General features: G+C 40.9%; 5 protein-coding genes across 5 annotated transcripts; 3 read left to right on the top strand and 2 right to left on the bottom strand.

Moving 5' to 3' along the window:
• Positions 1–4,800: 4,800 nt before the first annotated feature.
• Positions 4,801–6,217, top strand: LOC137943049 (RING-H2 finger protein ATL67-like). The gene has a single exon (XM_068788748.1). It carries the CDS (start codon positions 5,316–5,318, stop codon positions 5,913–5,915), a length of 600 nt encoding a protein of 199 aa, XP_068644849.1. The 5' UTR covers positions 4,801–5,315; the 3' UTR covers positions 5,916–6,217.
• A 1,354-nt stretch (positions 6,218–7,571) lies between these two features.
• LOC137963158 (probable methyltransferase At1g29790) lies at positions 7,572–9,252 on the top strand. The gene has a single exon (XM_068810333.1). It carries the CDS (start codon positions 7,634–7,636, stop codon positions 9,089–9,091), a length of 1,458 nt encoding a protein of 485 aa, XP_068666434.1. The 5' UTR covers positions 7,572–7,633; the 3' UTR covers positions 9,092–9,252.
• A 257-nt stretch (positions 9,253–9,509) lies between these two features.
• On the bottom strand, positions 9,510–11,254 carry LOC137950152 (glycosyl hydrolase 5 family protein-like). The gene is made up of 2 exons (XM_068796564.1): positions 10,063–11,254; positions 9,510–9,949 (listed from the first exon to the last, which is right to left on the bottom strand). The coding sequence occupies exons 1-2, from the start codon at positions 11,252–11,254 to the stop codon at positions 9,510–9,512; spliced, it is 1,632 nt and encodes a 543-aa protein (XP_068652665.1).
• An 858-nt stretch (positions 11,255–12,112) lies between these two features.
• LOC137950070 (glycosyl hydrolase 5 family protein-like) lies at positions 12,113–14,049 on the bottom strand. Its single transcript, XM_068796469.1, has 3 exons — positions 13,456–14,049; positions 12,710–13,304; positions 12,113–12,582 (listed from the first exon to the last, which is right to left on the bottom strand). The coding sequence occupies exons 1-3, from the start codon at positions 14,047–14,049 to the stop codon at positions 12,113–12,115; spliced, it is 1,659 nt and encodes a 552-aa protein (XP_068652570.1).
• A 4,363-nt stretch (positions 14,050–18,412) lies between these two features.
• Positions 18,413–20,606, top strand: LOC137943032 (reticulon-like protein B2). The gene is made up of 5 exons (XM_068788732.1): positions 18,413–18,826; positions 19,561–19,741; positions 19,824–19,965; positions 20,050–20,119; positions 20,216–20,606. Exons 1-5 carry the CDS (start codon positions 18,628–18,630, stop codon positions 20,383–20,385), a joined length of 762 nt encoding a protein of 253 aa, XP_068644833.1. The 5' UTR covers positions 18,413–18,627; the 3' UTR covers positions 20,386–20,606.
• The last annotated feature ends 1,070 nt before the right edge of the window (positions 20,607–21,676 follow it).

Below are 21,676 nucleotides of genomic sequence, written 5' to 3'. Positions count from 1 at the left end.
ATAACGTATGAGGAACGGCAAAAGCTACCTTTTACGGAAAAAGTATTATTGCCTGGAGGAAATACCGGACATTGGACCCATAGTCTTTGCAATCTCCTGACACTCAACCACTGCTACCGAGAGAGTTCACACTCATTGATCTCCACTGCCGCTCCGTTCACTGTTTCGCCAGTAAATAAATAAACAAGGAAGACGAGTAGAATCCATGTGAAAAATTGCAGCACCAGTCTGAAAGACATATTTCTCAAACTCCAAATAATGCTGTCATCGTAACAGGGGAGGAAGCTCCGTACTAACCCTATAAAGGGGTCGGAGATTGATAAAACATATACCTAAACAAATAATTAACTAAAATAAATAAGGTTACTATATGGTTTAATATAGTATTAAAATATATTAATATAATAATTAATAAAATACTATATTATATTGATTAATAATTACAATTTATTATATAATTAAAACTTAAAAAAACATGTAATCAATAAGCTCAGGAGTTTTCCCTTGAAACCCATTCAAAACCCAATTGGTCAAATCAAAATGGTCGGTCTAATAGAATGAACTACATAATACGCGTGAACTTCATTTCAAGTTCATTGTGAACTTAACCATCTCTCCCTCTCCCCCTGACCCTTAAATAGAATAAAAGAAAGCAATTTTTCTGTCTTTTTGTTTTATTTTATGTTTTGACTGGTGGGATAAAGAAATTTGAAGTTTCTTATTACTTTCTCAATTTTGTTATGTGCAACCAAGGAGTTAGGGAAAAGGAATTTGGCACCCTTTTTCATCTTCTTTACTATCCCAATTTTTCTTTTAATATGTCAAGTAGACTTAGAATTGTGAAACCTCAAGACTTAATTTACTTTTTTTAAGAATTCAATTAAGCCTTACCTTAAAATCAGCTATCTTAGTCAATATTGTTGAAAGATGTAATCTTAGTATAGTGGCAATAATATAAATTATTTTTATTTCTCATCTTTTTCCTCCCTCTTAGGGTAAAAGGTATTGATGTAATTTTTAAAATGTTCAATATTATAAATACATGTTAAGGGGAGGATTAGGTACACGACCTAAACCTAATGCTCCTTCCCTCTTCTCTCACTCTCTCTATCTCTCAACTGACCTCTCTCACTTGATCATCTTCTCCTCTTCTCGTCTTTCTCTATTCTTCTTGTTACTCTTTTCTCTCTAAACTAGTTAGGTTATTACTCGTTATATGGGTTCCTAAATCTAACGTGGTATCAGAGCATCAAGTTTAGGATCCCGAAGTGGTGATGCTTATGATCCAGTTATGTGAATCTTCTCGGTGGAATAAGAGTATTGAGCAAGAATCAATCTTCTTGGAGGAATAGAAGTGTTTTTTTACTCGGTAAAAGATAAGTACTTCTCCTTATATTTTTCATTTTTTATGGTTGATGGTGCATGACTCAGAAAGTTGTGATTTTTCAACATTCTTTGCTCAAGGAAATTCTGAATTATTGTTCTCTTCATGATAACTTCAACGTAGAATGTACTTCTTCAAAATGATCACTTTGTGCTCCTTGCTCGAGTTGGCATAAATTTGTTTATGATTATGGGAAAAATGGTATTATTGATTGAAGCCATGTTTGGTTATTAATGGTTTCATGATATTATGATGTTATTCATGAGGTCATGCATACATGATTAAAAGCTATCAAGGTTCCTTGGTTTTTAGTGTTATGTTGATGAGTTGAAGAAGATAAAGGTTTGAACTCGTGGAAGACTGTTTTGGTTAAGTGTCAAAAGAGTTTTTTTTTTTCCATAGAGAATATGTTGTTTGATTTTTTCATTGGGTTGTATCCCACATAAGGAAGAGACTAAATAGACTTATACAAAAGATTAAGGAAAAAAAGCAACAGAGGCTTGCTTTTTGGGTTAGTTGTTAGCACCAAACTACTAGAATGAATATTTCCTCCTTAAAAGATCTCCATGACTTCCAATTTTTTTTGCTATGATTATTGATTGCCTTGTTTAATTATTTTTTTCCTAAAATATTTAACACAAGTCAAAGATTGAGATTTGATTTGGTGAAGTGACACCTAAGACACTAAAAGAAGGTTTCCTATTTTATTTTTTGAAGTGGCTAATTAAAGTAAGATCTTCCTTGATTTGATTTCTTGTTGAATATTTTTTCCTAAGTAAGAAAGCAATTACTTGACTTACCTATTTGTTGATATTGGCCAGCATGTACTCATCCTTATTTAGTGCATTATTAGTTGTTGCAAATATTACGTTTGGGTTTGGCTTAGGTCTCCTACAAGTAGCCCGTGGCCTGCTCTACTTTATGCATGTGCTCTATTTTTACCGGCCCATGCCATTCATACTGCTTGCTTCCTTATTAATATGTTGACTTCTTCAATGCTTAATCAGAAATCCCCCTATATTCATTGTTATTTCCCGATGAAAACCTAGTCTCCCTTCTCTTAAAGTTGTTTTGATGCACCTGTTTTGTTCATGTGACATCCTCCTAGAAGAGTAAATTTGATCCTAAGTCTCTTAAGTGTATCTTCTTGCGTTACTTTCGTACCCAAAAATGTTATATTTGTTATAATCATTCTCTTTGGAAAGTACTAATCTATTAGGATGTTACATTTTTTTTTTACACATATTTTTATTTTTCAAAAGATGCTCTTCCAGGTCTTTAATTGTTTCAAGCAACTCCAAGATCTGTTGTGCCACTTGATGCGGATCTATTTCATCCCTCCTGAAGTAGTGGTCGATATCAAACCTGTGGAGTTTACAAATCCCTTTGAGGTAAACGCATCTTCCCTTGTCGTATTTGGTCCACAATTTGATAGTAAGCCCATAACTCTGCAGAAGGAGCCTAAGACTTGTACTAGACCCTCCATTTCTCTTCCTATATTCAATTTTATTTCTCACCATCATGTGTCTTCTTCTTGTTGTCGATTCTTTGCTTCTATCTCTTTTTTGTCTGTCCCACTGTCATATAATGAGGCTTTGAGACATCCAGGATGGAAGGAAGCATTAGACAAGGAAATGAATGCTTTATTTGAGAATCACACTTGGATCTTGGTTCCACTTCCTTCTAGCAAAAAACTCTTAGCTATAAATGCGTTTTTACCATTAAGCATAATCTCGATGGTTCTGTGGCCAGTCTTAAGGCCCATCTAGTCGCAAATGGGTACACTCGGTATTATGAAGTTGATTACGAGGAAACATTCTCCCTGGTGGCCAAGTTAAATTCAGAACACTTCTTATTAACAATTATTGTAAATTCTTCTTGGTCGGTATTCCAACTAGATGTGAAAAAATATTTTTTAAAATGGTGATATTAAGGAGGAAATCTATATGCATCAACCACATGGTTTTGTGGTTGAGGAGGAGTCGGTATGCAAATTGTGAAAATCTTTATACGGTTTAAAATAGTCTCCTCGAGCCATGTTTGACAAATTTAGCCAAGCAATGTTGTAGTTTGGATTCAATAAATGTTCCTTAGATGAGTCCATGTCTGTCAAAAATACCTTAAATGGGAAGTGATAGTTTATGTAGATGATATTGTTTTAACTAACAGTGATGAAGAAAGTATAAAATAAGTCAAAGCAAAAATACACAAAGAATTCAAATGAAATATCTTAGACTTCTAATTTTTTTTTTTTTGGGAATTGAGGTCCTTCAGTCAAAACATGGGATTTTATCTTAGATGAATTATGTCCTTGATCTACTAGAGGACACAAGGATGATGAGATATTGACCGACAGATACTCCTATGGAGGCTAATGCGAAGTTGTTTGCAAGCTCTAGTAAGGAAGTGGATCTGGACAAATATAAGAAACTTTTGGGGAAACTCATATATCTTACAGTGACAAAACCAGATATATCAAATGTTGTATATGTGGTTAGTTAATATATGCATAAACTACAAGTTATTCACGGGCAAACTCTAGAGAGGATCCTTTGATATTTAAAAGGAGCTCTAGGTAAGGGACTTCTATATAAATTTCATGGTAACTTCAACATTGAAGGATTTGCGGACTAATTGGGTTATATCACCTGATAACAGGAGGTTCACCTCTGGATATTGCACTTTAGTTGGAGAGAACTTAGTTACATAGAGGAGTAAAAAGCAGAATGTGGTTGCATGATCCAATGGTGAAGCAGAATACAAAGTTATGACCCGTGTGGTCAGTCAACTTCTATGGATTAAATTATTTCTTGCTGAAATGGGATTCTATAAAAAAACTCATATGGAACTATATTATGACAAACAACTATCCATATTACTTCAAATCCAGTCTTCCATGGAAAAAAAAAAAACATATTGAGGTAGATTGCTATTTCATACAGTAAAAAATTCAAACTAGTATTATTTCTCATACATGTTTCATCTGAAGGACATGCGACAAATATATTTACAAAGCAAGTCACATAAAAGAACAGACCAATATATGCAACAAACTAGGTATGTATGATGTTTTTCGTCCTCCAACTTGAGGGAGAGTGTTAAAGAGGCAATCCTAATATAGTGGTAATGATGTAAATTATTTTTTGTTTTTATACGGTTTCCTCCCCTTTTAGGGTAAAAGGCATTAATATAATTTATAAAATATTTAATATTATAATATAGGAGAGGATTGGGTGGGTGACCTAACCCTGAGATCCTTCCCTCTTTATCTTACTCTCTCTTGGCCCACCTATCTCATTCTTACAATGGCTACTAAATCTAACAAATATATATTCTTTTTTTTGGATAAAATAAATTTTAGTTACAATTTAGTATTTTATATCGTCGTCGAAACTCGAAACTCTGGACTGAAAAGAAAACGATGATGACACCGGAACAGGGCCTAGCGGGAGCTGCACCGGCGGCGACGCGAAACCATGAGGACTCGACGGCGCGAAGATCACCGGGCTCCGTAAATAAATCTCCGTCAACGTCAGGGTTATTGTAGTCATTACGACGATAAATTAAGCTTTTCTGTCGCGGTTTGCCACTTGGGTTGGGTTTCTGTAGAAAAAAATGAATCAGATTGAAAGCCTCTTTCCTTTTTTATGCCACATAGCTACCTTCAGTTGGTCCGTCGCCGTCGCCGTCGCCGTCGCCGTCTCCACCGTTACAAGGGAGCACTTAATTCTCTTCTCTGTGTCTGGTTCAATTCGCTCCAGAATTAAATGCAGCAGCTGGGAAACCCCACCCACCACCCCCTGCCCCCAAAAAATACAGCCTTTGATTCCTTTTTTAATTAATTCGGAGAAAAAGGAGGAAAAATATCACTATTCCCTTGAATCGATCTTGATCTTTTTCAAAATGAAATCCCCCCCTTGGACGACCCAAAATGTCCGGCAGCGTCCCTGCTGCTGCTGCCGCTGCTGCTACGGGCGGCGGCGGCGGTGGGACCTCCGACCATTTCTTTCAAAACCTCGGCAATCTTGGCCTCGGATACGCTATTGCCATTGCTCTTGGTTTTCTGGTTCTCCTCTCCACCATTCTTCTCGCCTCTTACATCTGCTGCCGAGCCTCCCGAAACCCTAACCCTGAAAATCCAATCCCTACCCCAAACCCCAACGGTGTTATGCTCCCTCGAATTATTTTCGTTGCCGAGGACGACGAGGAAGACGAAGCCGGAGGTGCAGCTGTCCCCGGCCTCGACCACGCTGTTATCAATAGCTATCCCAAATTCCTCTTCTCAAAGCCCAAAGGGAGCTCCGACGACGATTCCGTCTGTTCCATCTGTCTATGTGATTACAGAGAAGGGGAGATGCTTCGGATGTTACCTGATTGCCATCATTTCTTTCATCTTTCGTGCGTAGATGCATGGCTGCGCCTCAATGCCTCCTGTCCTGTCTGCAGAACTTCGCCACTTCCTACTCCCTTGTCCACGCCGCTCTCGGAGGTTGTCCCGCTTTCGCAGTACGCCGCTCACCAACGCCGGTGAATTCCGCTCGGTTTCGTCTCTGGCTTTCTGTCCTTCTTCATTTTCTCTGTAAATTTTATGGGTTTCGTAGACTCTTCCAACCCTCCTTTAAAAAAAAAAATACTGGTAATGTGATTTTGAAGCTCATTGGATGGGTTTCTTTGAGTTTCGGATTGTCCATCAGTGAATAGCACGCGAGTGAATAGCATAGTGGATAGATTTAGTGGTTTTAAGGCTTCAATGGCAGCTCCTGTCGTGCTTTCTTTTGTAGTATGAAAGGGAAGGAAAAACAGAAGAGAGATTTTGATTTGATAAAAGCTTACATCGGAAATTACTAGTTTGAATGAAATTCAATTGCTTATGAGATGTAGTTCTAATTTCTGTTTTTCGTAAGTACGAAATTGTAGTGAATTGTCTCGATGAATTCTATGCAAGCTTCCTCCTTAATCCTATTGAGTGAGCAAGTGAGGATGTTTACGATATCGAACAGAAAACTAAGCAACAGGGCTTTCTGGTTGTTACCATAGAGATGCATGCGTCTTACCCTGTAGCTGTTGCCTACCCCCTTTCTCAATTCAATTCTCAAGCAGCTTCTCTCTCCCTCTTGCCTCGTTGGGTCCAGCCGCATTGTAATATGGTTCTGTTCGAAACGATGCGATCAATGCCGCCCCTGGATTCTGCTTTCTTTCTTTGTTTCAGCATGAGAATTGGATTTTTTATTGTTCAATTACAGTATTATACTGTTAATTCAACACTGGAGATCTCAACTCCTCCAGGGACTTTGAAATATTTACCACCAGTACACCATTCAAGCTGGTTGAAGTGCTTTTTTTAATATCTAACACTACCATCTTTCGTGAAATCGCGTATGTCGATGATACGTTATTAATTCACTCTGATAATGTAAGTTAGGGAAATTGTTTGTAATCAAATCGGCTAGATTCCAGTAGTAGGCCTTTTCTTATAGTAAGAGTCCATTGTGGCAAAGAATGACGATGATTCTGTTGAATTTGAGACTGGAAGGTGCCTCGTTACAACCTTCTGCATAACCCTTACGAAGACTTATTTACTGCAAAATTTTAATCTTCTGTTGATTACTTGTGCGTTCGTTTGAAGGGGTAACGTGGAATCGGAAAATCCATCCTCGTTTCTGCGGCAAAAACTACGACCAAGTAACAGAGAGGTCAGAAACAACTTCAAGGTAAACGTACTTCTGTTCAGTGGTTGCAGACGAAGAGTGAGTTAGAAGGCTCTAAAATAAATTTAGAAATAGGAACCGGCGTTTATGGAGACTGGGTAGCATCGCCTAGAAATTCCCAGCAATTTTTAATTAAACGCCGATCTCGAAGTGTAAAATTCTAGAATACTCCCCCTAAACACTATTTGAACGCTTCCATTTTCTTCTTCTTCTTCTTCTCCTTCCGTTCAGCCCCAGTTTCCGCTGCATTTGTTCGATTTCTATGTAGTTCCAACTTCTCATGTTTTACTCCAGATGGAAGTTCTGGAAATGATTAATGGATTCTTCTGTATCGTATGCAGCGGTTTTTACTGAACAGAGGAGGATCGCTTTCCCTGCGGTTTGACTGGTTACATCATTCACCGGTAATCGGCAGGACTCATAAGAAAGCCTGGAGATATTTGATTACGGGCGGTAGCTTTCGCCTGTAACAAGGTAAGGTGAACCTCTTAACCTAATTATTCTATCTTCTGTTTTTAAACAGAGACTTGAAAATATAGAAATGCGAAACCCAAATTCACCAGTCAAGTTCAGTGTATGGAGAAAGGTCCAGTGGTTTATCTTGATGCTGGGTGTAGTCGCAGTTATGCTCAGCGTCACATCCTTGTCCAAAATCTACTCTCCCAGTTCTCTTGTTGACGCAGATTCTTTCCGGAACCGTATGAGTTTTCGTAAGGGGGAAGCTGGAAACGAGATGTGGAAAACCGTAGCAACCGTCGTTAGAAAGATAGAAGATGAAATGAATGCGATGAGCGAGCTATCAGGAGATGCAGGTGAAGAAGGTGCTGCGTTAATGCGCGAGAGAGTAAGATATGCAGCTTTCCTTGCAGATGTTTTGGGTCTAATAGAATCACTGAAAACGCAAGTTGAGGTTGGAGAAGTCGAACCCAACAACGAAGTGAATGCCAGAAACAATGGGGCCATTGATAACCTTAGAGCTGCAAAACAGCTCCAAGATCCGGATGGAATGGCCGACTTTTTTCTGATTGAGGAAATACGGAAGTATATCAAAGTCAAGCCGAACAGGTTGGGGAAACAAAACTTCATGGGCGCCAATGGCACTTTCAATGGCGTAGGCCATGCTTGTTTCTCCATGAAACAAGAGCTCGAAGAATACATGGACTATGATGTAGGGGACTTCTGCAAGGATGACTGGAAACAAGCCCAGCGGATGATGGTTCACGGATGCGATCCATTGCCAAGACGGAGGTGCTTCTCCAGGGCACCGCAGCTGTATAGTAAGCCTTTCCCCCTCAACGAGTCCCTGTGGATGTTACCCGATAACCGTAATGTCCGCTGGAGTCAATACAGATGCAAGAACTTCACTTGCTTGGCCAATAACCAGACTCGCAAGGGATTCTTCAAGTGCGCGGATTGTTTCAACCTCACCCACCACGAAATGCCAAGATGGATGAAGCCTACCTCACCTCCCGACCCTGCGACGAACTTGACCTCCGATTTCCTTATAGAAGACGTTCTGAAAATTAAACCGGGGGAGATAAGGATCGGTCTGGATTTTAGCGTCGGAACGGGGACTTTCGCTGCCAGGATGAGGGAGTTCAATGTCACCATTGTCTCGGCAACCATTAATCTGGGGGCTCCCTTCAATGAGATGATTGCATTGAGAGGTCTTGTTCCTCTCTACCTGACCATAAACCAGAGACTTCCATTCTTTGACAACACACTTGACATCATCCACACCACGCGATTTCTTGACGGGTGGATAGATTTTCTTCTTTTGGATTTCGTCCTCTATGATTGGGATCGTGTTCTCAGGCCAGGAGGTTTACTTTGGATTGACAGCTTCTTCTGCTCGCACAAAGACCTGGACGATTATTTAGATGCATTTAAGATGCTGAGGTACAGGAAACATAAGTGGGTGGTTGTGCCGAAGCTGGATAAAGACGGTGAAGAGGTCTTTTTCTCTGCCCTTCTTGAGAAGCCACCCAGGCCCTTCTGATAATCACATCTCAATCTCCCTTTTGCTGATAAAATCAAGCAGTCCAATTCAACAGGGGAGGAAAGCTTGTGGTCAAGGTGACTTCAGCGAAGATCAGGTGTAACTGGCTAAATAACTCCCAACTCGACAACAGGAAAAACTAAATTTTATTATTTCTTTAGGAGGAGGATGTTTTCTCGCATCTGAATTGCAATAAGATTTCCTACAAACTTTATCAATTTCATTCTTTCAGTATTAGTTGATCTATTTGTGACCTAGCAATAGAAGAAAGGGGAAGAAAAATGAAGAAGGAGAAAGAGGCTCCTCTTTGGAATTTTTATTTGGGTAATCAAACGAATTAATTTACAGGGAACGAAGCGCCTTAAGCTCACGACTCTTTTAAGTCTTAACACATAATTCAACTGGACATCGTAGTGTTTTATAAAACGTTTGATGAGATCAGGACGAACCACTGTGACTGCGGGTTCGGATCAGAACAAATTCTTCCTTCCAAGCAGACGCAATCGCGAGTGAAGATGGAGGTGGAATTTGAAGAGCCGGAGTCGAGGCACTGGAGGCCGCCTTCCTCGTCTGTGGCAGCTACTTGAACCTTGGAGCTGGGAACCAGATTCCACTTGCTTGCTAGATCCTTGCAATTGGACGAAAGGAAGACGGGTTGCCTTTTGGCGCCCCTTGTCAGGCAGAGATCCGTTCCCTTCACTTTGATGGGCGTTCCTTCTCCTTGATAACTCCATTGGCTTCTGTTCTTGCAGTCACTCAATTGAATCGTGTTATCTTTGTTGGCTTGTAAACAGAGGCCAGTCGAAGGGTGGTGAACGATGTAGTGCCATCCTTGTGAAGAAGCATTGCTCGCTGCCTCTGCAAATACATATTTAGCTTCAATTTTGAACAAGAAAACATGGTTATGGCCATTAACCTACGCGAAACAGAGGCAAAAAGAGAAGAGAAGAGAAGAGAGAAGAGCACTGTACCTTGTAAGGTGTCCTCAAGTAAGCCGTATCTCTTCCCAAAATTGGGGTCCCTGGTCTGATCCCAATTTGCGTCCAAGATTCCGAAAGTTTCCTCATTGTCCACTATGTCGTGCCGCCGGTAGTAGCTTCCCTGCAAAGCCCAGATCGCCCAGTCCAAATCCCTTTCAGCAGCATACTTGATGAAGCAGGGCAAGAAACGGTTGTCCCCCTGGTTGGCACCTCTTTGGTCCAACCCAAATTCGCTTAGGAACAAAGGTGCGTTCAACTTGTTCACTAGAAAACCAGCCTTCTCCTCAAACTTGGCGGTCAGGTTGGCACAAACCCAAGAGGGCGAGAGTGTCGCCCAGGCCTCCCGCTTCCCATCGCTGAAGGAATACCAATGTGCCTCGTAAACTAGCTTCTTCTCCAGTGAAGCGTTGTTTTTTATCTCAAGGGGTTTCTGTGCCAAGAAGCTAAAGTCGGTGCTGTAGCTCAGGCCAGAAACGACGACCAACAGATCAGGGTTGGCCTTGTGAATCGTCTTGACACCGCGTTTCACATTTTGATACCAACCAGATTGGTTTTGGAGCGGGCCGCGTAACTCGTTCCGCAAGCTCATTCCCACTACTTGAGGCTTTCCTCTGTAGCGTTCGGCCACCATCCGCAGCCCCTGCTGCCATACCTTGGGATTGAAATAGGTGTCACCAAAGAAGCCATTGCCATCGTCCTCACCGCAACACCATTGGGGCAGGCTTACATGGTTGTCCAGCACCACCATCACTCCGGCCTTCCCCAGTGCATCCACCACGGCCTCCTGGGCTTCCACAACTGTGAGGGTCAACAGCGAAGGATTGTGGGTGGCTATTCCTACCAGCGTCTGGTTGAGCCCCAAGCTTAGGAACGACTCTGACACCTTCCGTTGGGCGTAGGTGGTGTTGGTGAACATGAATGTTGCCCAGGTGAGGCGAACGCAATTGAAACCCAACGAAGCTATTCGAGATGCAATTGCTCCTAGAGGCCTTTTATTCAGCCCCTCCGGCAGCATTGCCTCCATGTGACCTGCCCAGTTAACGCAGTGTAGCTTCACTCGTTGCCCAGTATTTTCATCCACTATCCATCTTGATCTTGTGGACAGAGGGAAGGAATTGGCGACGCCAGCGCTCACACATAGGGCTACGATCGTAACTAAGGCTACAGATTGCAAACCTGTCATTCTCACCCTCTAGCAAGAAACCTCACCTCCTTTCCCCCTCTCCCTGCGATGAGGCCTTTATATATATATATATACCAACTTCTATTTTTGTAGATTTAGATAATAATCCAATCCATTTAGGCCTTGGAAGGTGATTTGATCTATTCTCCTACCCATATTTAACGTTCCTTAATTTAGATGAAAAATGCAATGGATGATAGGAACTAGGAATAACAGTACAGTTGGAGAAGCAGTTTCCCTTCGTTCATGCTGAACAGAAAAAGAAAAATGTTCGTTTTTTGTTTCGTGTGGTTAATCTTAATCCAAAGCGAGGAACCTAACTGAGGTGTGCAATCCATTCCGACCTCGTACGAATGTTTGCTGGAACATAGGCGTATTCTCTTTAGTGGGGAGAAGGTTGCTGAAACAGAAGGCAAATGGAAGGAAAATTTTCAGCAATTCGATCCTCCAGGGGGCTCATATATGCCTAGGTTGGGGGTATTTTTGTACAGGGGTATATGTGTCTTTTCTATATAAATATGTCTAGGTTTAGTATAAATACATATTATGTAATCTAATTGAAATTAGTACATTTTCCGGCTGTCACTCCGGTGTGCCAATTTACTTGAAAGTTCTCAGAACGATTGAGACGTTGAGTGGATTAAAATGGTTTCATAAATGCATGAATTTGAGTATGTAGAAGGTTACTCTTGTCAAATACAATCTTAGATCTTCATGGTGAGAAGAGTTTCTCTCCTCAATATTAGGAAGCAGAAACGGAGAGGAGAAGAAGACTGTTCTTGCGTAAGCTGCAGAAAAAGGAGGCAGAGATGGAATCATAGAACCTAACCTGAAGGGTATGTTAGGAAAAAATGAAAACTATAGCACGTTTGTGGAAATGCGCTTGAACCACTGGCTCTGAGGATTCTCTTCACAAAATGAATCATCCAAGCACAGACATTCCCGCGTAAAGAGCAGTGAGGAAGCGTTGGAGAAGCTCTTCTCCAGGCATTGAAATTCCCCTTGCGTATCCATTGCTGCAATTTGCACTTGGAGCCTGGAACTGGAAAGGACCCTCCACTTGGTCTCCCAATCTGAGCACTCTCGAGACAGAATCACCGGAAGTCTGTTCCCGACGTGCCGCAGGCAAAGATTCGTGCCCGTTAACCAAATGGGATCTCCATGCCCGTTCCCTCTGAAACTCCATCTGCTCCTACTATCTTCGCTTTCACAATCTCTCACTTGAACTACGGCGGTGTCGTTGTTCTCTAAGTCTTGGATAGTTTGCACGCAAAGCCCACTCAGAGGGTGATAGAGGATATGGTTTACCGAATGGTTCGATTCGGGGTCTGTAGGACGTAAACATTTAGTTATACGGGGTTTTTTTTTCTTCCAAGAATCGAAGTTTTTGATGTTTTGTAACAAGTAGAAAAATACTGATGAGGAACCAAAGTAGAAGAGAAAGGGAAATCTTGCCTTTGATCATCTGGTGAAGGAGGCGAAACCTTTGGTGAAAATTGGGATTCCGAGGATGATCCCAGCCAGTGTCCAGCACGCCATAAGTTTCATCGAATCCAGGCCGCCCTTTCCGAAGGTAGTAGCTCCCCTGTAAAGCCCACAACGCCCAGTCTAAATCCTTTGACACTGCGTATGCTAGAAAGCAAGCCAAGAAACGGTTGTCGGCCCTGTTGACACCTCTTTGGTCCACCCCGAATTCACTCACGAACAGAGGCGCAGTGGAGGAGACGAAGCCGACCTTGTTCTCGAACCGGCTGATCGAATTGGCACATACTCTGTTCGGAGATCGCTCCTCCCACTGGTGTCTTTTCCCTTGGCTGAAGGCGTACCAGTGGGCCTCGTAAACCAGCTTGTTCCCCAAATCCTCTCCCACAGCCAGAGGCTTCTGTTTCAGGAAGCTCAAGTCTGTTCCGTAGTTCAATCCTGAAACAATCACTAGTAGGTTCGGATTAGCTTCATGAATCTTTGCGGCACCAAGTTCCACGTACCTGTACCAGTTCGATTCGCTCTGGAGAGGACCACGTAACTCGTTCCGCAAGCTCATACCCACGACCTGATCAGATTGTATATCAAGCACAATGAACGACATTAATTATATACTGTAAGGCATACAGGTTGTCTTTTGTTTGATTGATCTCTTCCCTTCTCTCTCACTCATTTATTTATCTCTCAGCGACTGGGGTTCTGAGAACCGATGAACTCACCTGAGATTTGCTCCCGAAACGTTGGGCAACCGAGGCGAGCCCCTGAAGCCATTCTTCTGGATCAAAATGGGTGTCACCAAAGAAGCCATTGCCGTCGTCGTCGCCGCAACACCATTGAGGTCGACTGACATGGTTGTCCAGCACCACCATAAGACCGACAACGCCGAGGGCGTCGACGACCTCGTCATAGGCTTGGACAAGAGTAAGGTTGATCATCGAAGGGTTGTGTTTAGCCATATTGATGAGAGCTTCAGCGAGTCCATTCGCTTCGAGTGATTCTCCGACTCTGAGCTTCAAGAAGCCATCACGGGTGAACATGAAAGTGGCCCAGGTTAAGCGGACGCAGTTGAAGCCGAGGGAGACCACACCAGAAGCAATGTCTCCTACTGGTTTACGGTCAAGCCCCTCAACGAGCATCGTTTCCATATGAGCTACCCAATTCACGCAGTGCAGCTTCACTCGCTTCCCCGTCGGCGCATCCACTAGCCATCTCGACCTAGTCGACAGAGGCAACGAGAGAGCTAGAAAAGTCCCCTTGCTTAGAAGAAGAATACAGATGAATAGAAGTGTAACGAACGAGTTTTTTCTCAGCATTATTTCTCTTTCAGAGACAGCGCGCCTTGATCTCTTGCATGCTGGCTGCTGCTGCTGCTGCTGCTTTCATAGGTGATCTCCATGTAGAATGCGGAATATTAAAGAATGTTTCCTTTAGTGATCTTGTTCACCTAATCGTTTACACCGATATCGTGTTCTCCTTTGATAAAAGTAAAGCCAAATGCCTTCTGAACCGGATTAATTTTATTCAAGAACAGGAGTGTTTTAGATAAACCTACTCTCTCAGGGGTACGAAGAATGAAAATTGAAACGATATGGTGGGTTTGTTAGGAGTCTATTGCTCATCGCAAGAGCATTTTATTTCTAAACCACCTTTTCAACTCTATCCTCGTTAGCTATATGTGGTGCCACATCAGCATCAAGTGGAATTAAGGCCTTGTCACCTTACACATCATGGCATCGCCTCATTTCGGGGGGGGGGGGGGGGGGTTAGTCAACAAATTGGAAATTTGATCTTCATCTTCATCTTCATATTCATCTTCATCTTATGCATCTACATGATCTTCATATTCGAAATAGGTGTTAGTGTGGACAAGTTCATCTTCGAAATCTTCGAAATAGGGTGTTAGTGTGGACAAGTTCATCTTCATCTTCATCTTCGAAATTTAAAACCATTGATTTTATTAATTATAAAAATAAGTTAATTAAACCAATTGTTTGAGTTAACAATATTTTAATTACTACTATTAAATCACTAATACAATAGAGTAAATAAAAAATAAATATGTTAATGAATAAAAAAATATTATATTAATAACATAAGATAGATTTTTTAATGGTATTAATTAATAATATATTTTGACAAAATTAAAAATAATTAATTAATCAAATGCATACTTTAATTATATTTTATTTACCAGAGACTTAAATATGAAGTTTAATATAGTAATAAAATTGAACAAAAATAATAAATAAATACATATACAACTTTATTAATAACCTAAAAAAAATTATTCTAATAATGAGTTCGTGCCTTTAATTATTAAAATCATCAAGTTACAAGTTTATTACATATAAACGACGCAAGTTCAAAAGTAATAAAATACAACCATCATTTATCGTTCCACATGGAAGTCGATATGGCATCTCGAAATTGTGCGGTTCTTGTGGATTTTAATGCACTCTGCCTCTGAAAGCATGTTACTTGGCTACCCACATCCTCAAGACCATTGCAATCATCCCTGTCTGTATACATTTTACATAAAATTGGATATGACCTCTACATAAAATTAGGCATAACCTATATATATAATACATAATTGAGCATAACCCATGTATATAATACCTGTATAAAATTCGGCATGACCTCTACTTAAAATTGGGCAAAATCAATATACATAATACCTGCATAAACAGTCCATAAACACTCCATAAAATTGTCTATACATTCCATAAACACTCCATGGAATTGTTTATATACACTCCATAAAATAGTCTAAACACTTCATACACTGCATAACATTATAAATAAACTCCATACAATAATCAAACACAACAAAATTAAATGAAATATCACTATCAATTTACAATCGCCCAAATAAAAACTATAAATCCATTATAAATTTACAAATTATAATTGTTTCTCTTCATGCTAGTTGTTCCTCGCCCATTTCCCCCCATGAAGTGATCTCCAAATCTTCCCCTTGATTGATCTTTCTCTTGTAGACGAGGCAACTCCTTCAATACTGCAATTGTTACATCATCCACATTGCCCTGACATGCAAGTAAGAACATCCAGAATAAATTCGTGATTATGGTAAAAAAAAAAAAGGCCAATTATTTACTAGTTTACTTTTAACAATCTAAAAATTTTGAATAGGGATATAAATATTGTCCTGATGAGACATTCTCAAGCAGGCCTCCGAACTCAAAAGTCTCCTACTCCAAAAAAATAAGATTGGAAAACAAAATCTTAGAACAATGGTTGAAATGGCATTAGCAACAAGTTCTCAACAATATCAAAAGTAGGATACAAGTAGCTGTCTATAAGGCAAATCAAATACAACACTAAATTAATAAAAAAAAATAGAGTTTAGACTTACCTTATGAATTTGAGAAAAATCAAAGCTGAAGGGTTAAATTGAAATCACAAAAAAAAAGAAAATACCATGTGGTGGATATGTATAACACCCGAATCTCCTCACCACATGGCAAAAACATTCCATAGCACTTCAAAAATCCTCAACAACATTCTAAAACATTTCAAAATTAATTAAACTATTTTCACTACTGCATTTACACTAAACAATGAGAAAATACACACATCAAGTCCTAATTCACCGAACACCCCTAGTAGAACCCCGTATAACTTCGCAGTCACTACGAACTGTACCTCGTTAGTGATGGGGGTCGGGTTTCATTGGCTAACAGACGCCTGTGTAGGTGACTTAGCCTTGTTTGAATTGGACTAAAAAACCCCTAATAAAACCTAAACCATAAACCATCAAACCCTAAAGTCAAACCCTATCACCTACTAAACTCTAAACCCTAAACACTAATTCCATAACGCATAAACCCTAAACCCTACACCATAATTCCAGACCCTAAACCCAAAAAACCCTAGAGCTTAACCCCCCCCCCCCCCCCCCCCCCCCCCCAAAAAAAAAAAAAAAAAAAAAACCTTAAAAACCCTATCACCTACTAAACTCTAAACCCTAAACACTAATTCCATAACTTAATACATTAAAAGCCCTAAACCCTAAACCCTACACCCTAATTCCAAACCATATACCCAAAAAACCTTATAGCTTAAAATTACAAAACTCCCAAAACCTTAAAAACCCTAAACCCCCTAAACCTTAAAAGCCCTAATCCCTAAAATACCCTAAATCCTTAACCATAAACCCTAAACCCTAATTACTGGACCCTTAAATACCGAGCAGCAAAACCCTAAAAATAATCCATACACGAATCAAGAATTTAGGCTATAAATCGTAACCCAAAATCCCAAAATAATGCACAAATAACCCCCAATTACGCATTGAAAATAAATTTAAATCAAATAAAACACTAATTTAATGAAAAAAATAGGGTTTAGGCATACCTTCTGAAATTTGGGGAAATCCGAAGTCGAAGGGTGAAATCGATGCCTAATCGAAGTAGATATTAAGCAATCGATGCCCAAATGTCCAAAATCGAAGAAAATCGAAATGGAAATGGGGAAATCGAACGAAATCGGAAGGTATTTTCGGGGGAAAGGAGACTAGCCAGAGAGAGAAAGGAGTGGGAGGTCGAAAGGGAGAAGAGAGGGAGAAGACAGAGAAGAAAGGGAGGTCGGGAGGGAATAAAGAGAGAGAAGCGAGAGAGAGTGAGTCCGAGAGAAGAGAGGGAGTCACGGAGACGAGAGAGGGGGTGCGAGAGAGAGGGTGAGGCCGAGAGAAAACCGAGAGATGAGGCCGGAGGCGAGAGGGAATTGAGACGGTGGCCGAAGACGAAGGACGAGATCGATTTTGGCAGCAGCGACATCGGGGACGCAGGGAGACGAGCGAGGGAGTGCGGGAGAGAGGAAGAAAAAATGAGAAATGACGACGCGCGATGGGGGGGTGCGAGGGGAGAGAGGGAAAAAATCGAGCGTCGCCCGTCCTTCAATTCAAAGAAGATCAAAACAGGCCTTCTTCCACATGATTGAAATTAAACCGCGGAGATGAAGGACCCCTTCATCCCCTGCATCGAGATGAAGCTTCATCTGCGCTCCACTAACGACTTCAAGTGTTAAAAGGCGTTATGCGGTTGAAGATCATCTTGTCCTTCAAGTTGACTAACCCCCCTTCGGAAGTTGATTGGTAAAAGATGACATGTCCTATTCTTTGGGATGACATGTTAAATGTGACGTGTTAAATAACATGGCTTTAATCCTTTAGGTGCTTATGTGGTCTGGACTTTGGAGGTCTATAACGTGGAGGGCAATCAGAACCTGTCTCCAAAGTCCAAATACACGAGTGCTCGCCACGTGTTACTCTGTAATGCTACGTTACTATTTATTTTTTCCGTATTCTTCGCCCACGTTCGGCAACACTAGCCGTCCAAATGTTTCCATAGCCGGCCACGTGTAAGAGCGATGGGAGATTGACGACGTCCGGCACCGGTTGCTTGTTTCTTGTTTTCCATACTGCGAAGAGTAGCTCCGTCAAGTTAAGTCGCCGTTTCTCCTCGAAGAGTCCAATGGAGCTTTTATCTCTTCCAGACAGCTGCTGCCCTCTCGTGCCACCTCACCCCTCCCTAACCTACAACCACTAGTCCGTAACTTCCGCAACCACAGGCTCGGCTTTCAAACCGACGGTTCCGATCGCTTTCTCTCTGGTTCGGTTAACATTCTGTATATATCCCACCAGACGAGGCCTTCTCCAAGCCACGCCCATTTCGGCAGAACAGGAAAAAGATCTCTCACTCGCCCTCTTTTACATCGCTGCACACACAACTAGGGCTACACCCCTCGCTCCATTTCGCTAATTTACCCTTTCGAGTTCGGACTCTGAACCAGCTCTTCGTTTTTCCCAAGGGCTCGCCTTCGTTCCTGATTCCTCTGGTTGTCTGTTAACCGAGTCAGTGTTCGCAGCAATGGCGGAGCATTCAGAGGAATCGAGTTCTGCTGGAGTGGAGTCCGTGATGGACAAGATTAAGGAAAAGTTCCATGACCACGATTCGTCCTCTTCCTCTTCCGATAACGAGAAATCTTCGCCGTCCCCCGGGAAATCGGCGTTTTCTCGTCTCTTTGGAAGGCAGAAACCTGTACACAAGGTCTTGGGCGGAGGAAAACGTATGTGATTCTCAGTGCTTTCTTTTTTTCTTTTTACTTGCAATGTCCAAATTGATGTCAGTGAAAATTTACCTTTTTGTTTTCCTTATTTTTTATATGTTAATACATTTTATTATATTGTGTCTATTTGTTCACGATCACCGGACAATGATGGAGCTGGAGCCGGATCCTGAAATATTCGGAAATTTAAAGTTGGCCTAAAAGGAATCTTCCGTTATACCTCATAAACCCTCTTAGGGTTTTGAATCCTTGATATCGAAAAAGAATTAATTAATTCTTACCGATTTGTTTTTAATTGTTCTTTTGCAATTTCTTTTTTCTGTGATCGATCTGCCCTGATCTTGCTTTCCTGCCCGAAAAAAGGTTGTTGCTTTTTTTTTTATTCAGCTATCTTTTCCACTGCTCATGCAGTGACTTGCGATCCCGAATCGCGACCTTCTGAAGGCTTCTCTTTCGATTTCGTTCTTTCATATGCATCAAATCTGGTCATGTCGAATGTCTCTCCTTATTTTTTTTTTCCTTGGTGAGATTATGAAGTTATTTCCACAAAGTCAAGCTTTGACATACCCATTGTCTCTTCCTGCGGTGCTTTTTGTCGCCGCCGATCTTACAGTGGAACTAAGCGCTTGGAAATTACTGATGGAAATGTTGTTAGCGAGACATTGATTCGTTTCGAGATAAACTTTATTTACCTATATCTGCTTGTGAATTGATCTAATATTTTGTTGCCACAGCTGCTGATGTTTTCCTATGGAGGAACAAGAAAATTTCCGGTGGAGTGCTTGCTGGAGCCACCGCGATCTGGGTTCTCTTTGAGATGCTCGAGTACAACCTGCTTACCCTCATCTGTCATTGCTTAATCTTGTCCTTGGCAATTTTGTTCTTGTGGTCTAACGCGACCACTTTTATTAACAAGTACGTAATCCTTATCTTCGAATTCTTATTTGGAACCACTCGCCAAGTACATGACTCTAATCTGTTAATATGCGTGCTTCAGGTCACGTCCTCGTATTCCGGAGGTCAGTATCCCTGAAGACGTTGTTGTGAACATTGCTCTTTCGCTGAGGTTTGAGATCAACCGAGCATTTGCGGTTTTGAGGGAGGTGGCATCAGGAAGTGATCTAAAGAAGTTTTTAGCCGTACGATTTTGAACTCTTTTACCGGTTTACGAACTTAAATTGATTTCTAGAGCATAGCATAACTTTTTTCCATGTGTCACTCAGATCATTGCTGGATTGTGGGTTCTCTCCATTGTTGGTACTTGGTGTAACTTCTTGACGTTATTCTACATAGGTAACATGCATCTTCATTATTTCCTATTGTTGATTTTGTGCATAGAGTTGAGTATGCTATGTTTTCATCTGACATTCTCCTCCTGTGAAAATGCAGTTTTTGTTTTGCTACACACTGTGCCTGTTCTGTATGAGAAGTACGAGGACCAGGTTGACTCCTTTGCAGAGAAGGCAATGGCTGAACTGAAGAAACAGTATGCTGTGTTTGATGCCAGGGTTCTCAGTAAGATTCCAAGGGGCCCTCTAAAGGATAAGAAAAAGGCTTAGAATTGTGGCTGAGGTATTTTACAGTCATAGTAGGTTCAGACAGACAATAGCTAGTCCTTCTTTATCTGGCATTGTTGTGACTATTATATCAATAACTGGCTACGGAACCCTTCATATTTTTGCCTTTTACTGCAGTATTTGGGTTCTCAATTTGGGTGGATCTGGTGTTTTGTAGGATTGATATTTATAATTATGTGAATCTCTATTGTGTTCTCTTGTTATTTGGGCTACATTTCTTCTTTGATGCAATCTGGTGATGAGCTTACTGCTTCAACCATTGTTTGCATGATGAACTGTTGTTACTGCAGATAGTGGCATAACCTCAAATGTCTCGTGGAGAAGATACTGACGCTTAATGTAAGATTTTTAAATATTTTAAGATTAGGGTCTGTGTATTGTAATACCAAGCAGGGACATCCAACCTCATATGAGAGGTTATGTTGGTCTGGTTTCCTCAAAGCCTTGATTGGGGACAAGATACCGAAACTCATTGGTAGAAGATATGGCTTTGGTTGTGGATCTGTTTGCCTTTGTATGAAATAATCTAGATTCTCTTTTTTAGTTTGTTGGTTTTAAGCTTCCCTACGTGCTGAGAATGTAATCTTTTAGGAGTCCCTGTACCTTTTTCCTATCCCCTGAAACTTTACTGTAGGTCTAGGCTTCATGGTCACAAATAAACTGCAACCTATTCAAGTTTTGTCAGTTAGAAAGTTGCTGTTCCTACCGGACGGTGTCGTCGAATAGGAGAGATTCCGATTTTAAATGAAGATATTTTTGTTATTGTTTATGATGATTGCATTAAATCTGAAATTGTGTGGATGGGCGTGTTTTTGTTTGGAGCCTTTCTTACAGGAAGTGGAAAAAAATTTTCTCATCTTCTTGCCAGTGTAGAGACCATGATGTGATAAAGAGTGTAGTGTGAAATTCCATACGAATGTTTCGGTGTTGCCCTTGTGTTCTTCTTAGAAAGATAAAGAGCACCTGGTTAGGTTGTTGAAACTAGTAGCCGCCTACAGATTTTGTGCGTTGTAGGAAAACTTCAAACAATAGTTGTAGAGACTTTGCTATTGTATGAACCCTTGATATTGTTCACTGTGCGAGTTAAAAAAACAATCGTACTGTGACCTTATCTTACAAGGGTAGCTTACAGATCTTTTGCGAAGGTGGGTTAATATTTGACATTTTTGAAGTTGTGTGTGTCGCTATTATTGTAAAATTTGATTAAGACTTGAACAAATCTGAAGGAAGACGGTGTCCATGAGAGGTCAATTGATTTTTAGGTCTTCCATCG

This window comes from Aristolochia californica, unplaced genomic scaffold, assembly GCF_029961685.1.
Source record: "Aristolochia californica isolate CCGP_79_NKW_82.1479 unplaced genomic scaffold, dmAriCali1.0.hap1 SCAF_1, whole genome shotgun sequence".
Classification (NCBI taxonomy): domain Eukaryota; kingdom Viridiplantae; phylum Streptophyta; class Magnoliopsida; order Piperales; family Aristolochiaceae; genus Aristolochia; species Aristolochia californica.
Note: the sequence above shows the minus strand (reverse complement) of the source record. Positions and strands in the feature narration are given on the sequence as shown.

Bases quoted from the DNA above. Each gene is read 5' to 3' on its own strand.
- LOC137943049 (XM_068788748.1), top strand. From the start codon at position 5,316: ATGTCCGGCAGCGTCCCTGCTGCTGCTGCCGCTGCTGCTACGGGCGGC.
- LOC137950152 (XM_068796564.1), bottom strand. From the start codon at position 11,254: ATGACAGGTTTGCAATCTGTAGCCTTAGTTACGATCGTAGCCCTATGT. The intron at 9,950-10,062 runs GTACAGTGCTCT...ATGTATTTGCAG, and splicing joins ACTTGAGGACACCTTACAAG to AGGCAGCGAGCAATGCTTCT.
- LOC137950070 (XM_068796469.1), bottom strand. From the start codon at position 14,049: ATGCTGAGAAAAAACTCGTTCGTTACACTTCTATTCATCTGTATTCTT. The intron at 13,305-13,455 runs GTGAGTTCATCG...CAATCTGATCAG, and splicing joins GTTTCGGGAGCAAATCTCAG to GTCGTGGGTATGAGCTTGCG. The intron at 12,583-12,709 runs GCAAGATTTCCC...TACGTCCTACAG, and splicing joins CCTTCACCAGATGATCAAAG to ACCCCGAATCGAACCATTCG.
- LOC137963158 (XM_068810333.1), top strand. From the start codon at position 7,634: ATGCGAAACCCAAATTCACCAGTCAAGTTCAGTGTATGGAGAAAGGTC.
- LOC137943032 (XM_068788732.1), top strand. From the start codon at position 18,628: ATGGCGGAGCATTCAGAGGAATCGAGTTCTGCTGGAGTGGAGTCCGTG. The intron at 18,827-19,560 runs GTATGTGATTCT...TTGTTGCCACAG, and splicing joins GGTCTTGGGCGGAGGAAAAC to CTGCTGATGTTTTCCTATGG. The intron at 20,120-20,215 runs GTAACATGCATC...GTGAAAATGCAG, and splicing joins CTTGACGTTATTCTACATAG to TTTTTGTTTTGCTACACACT.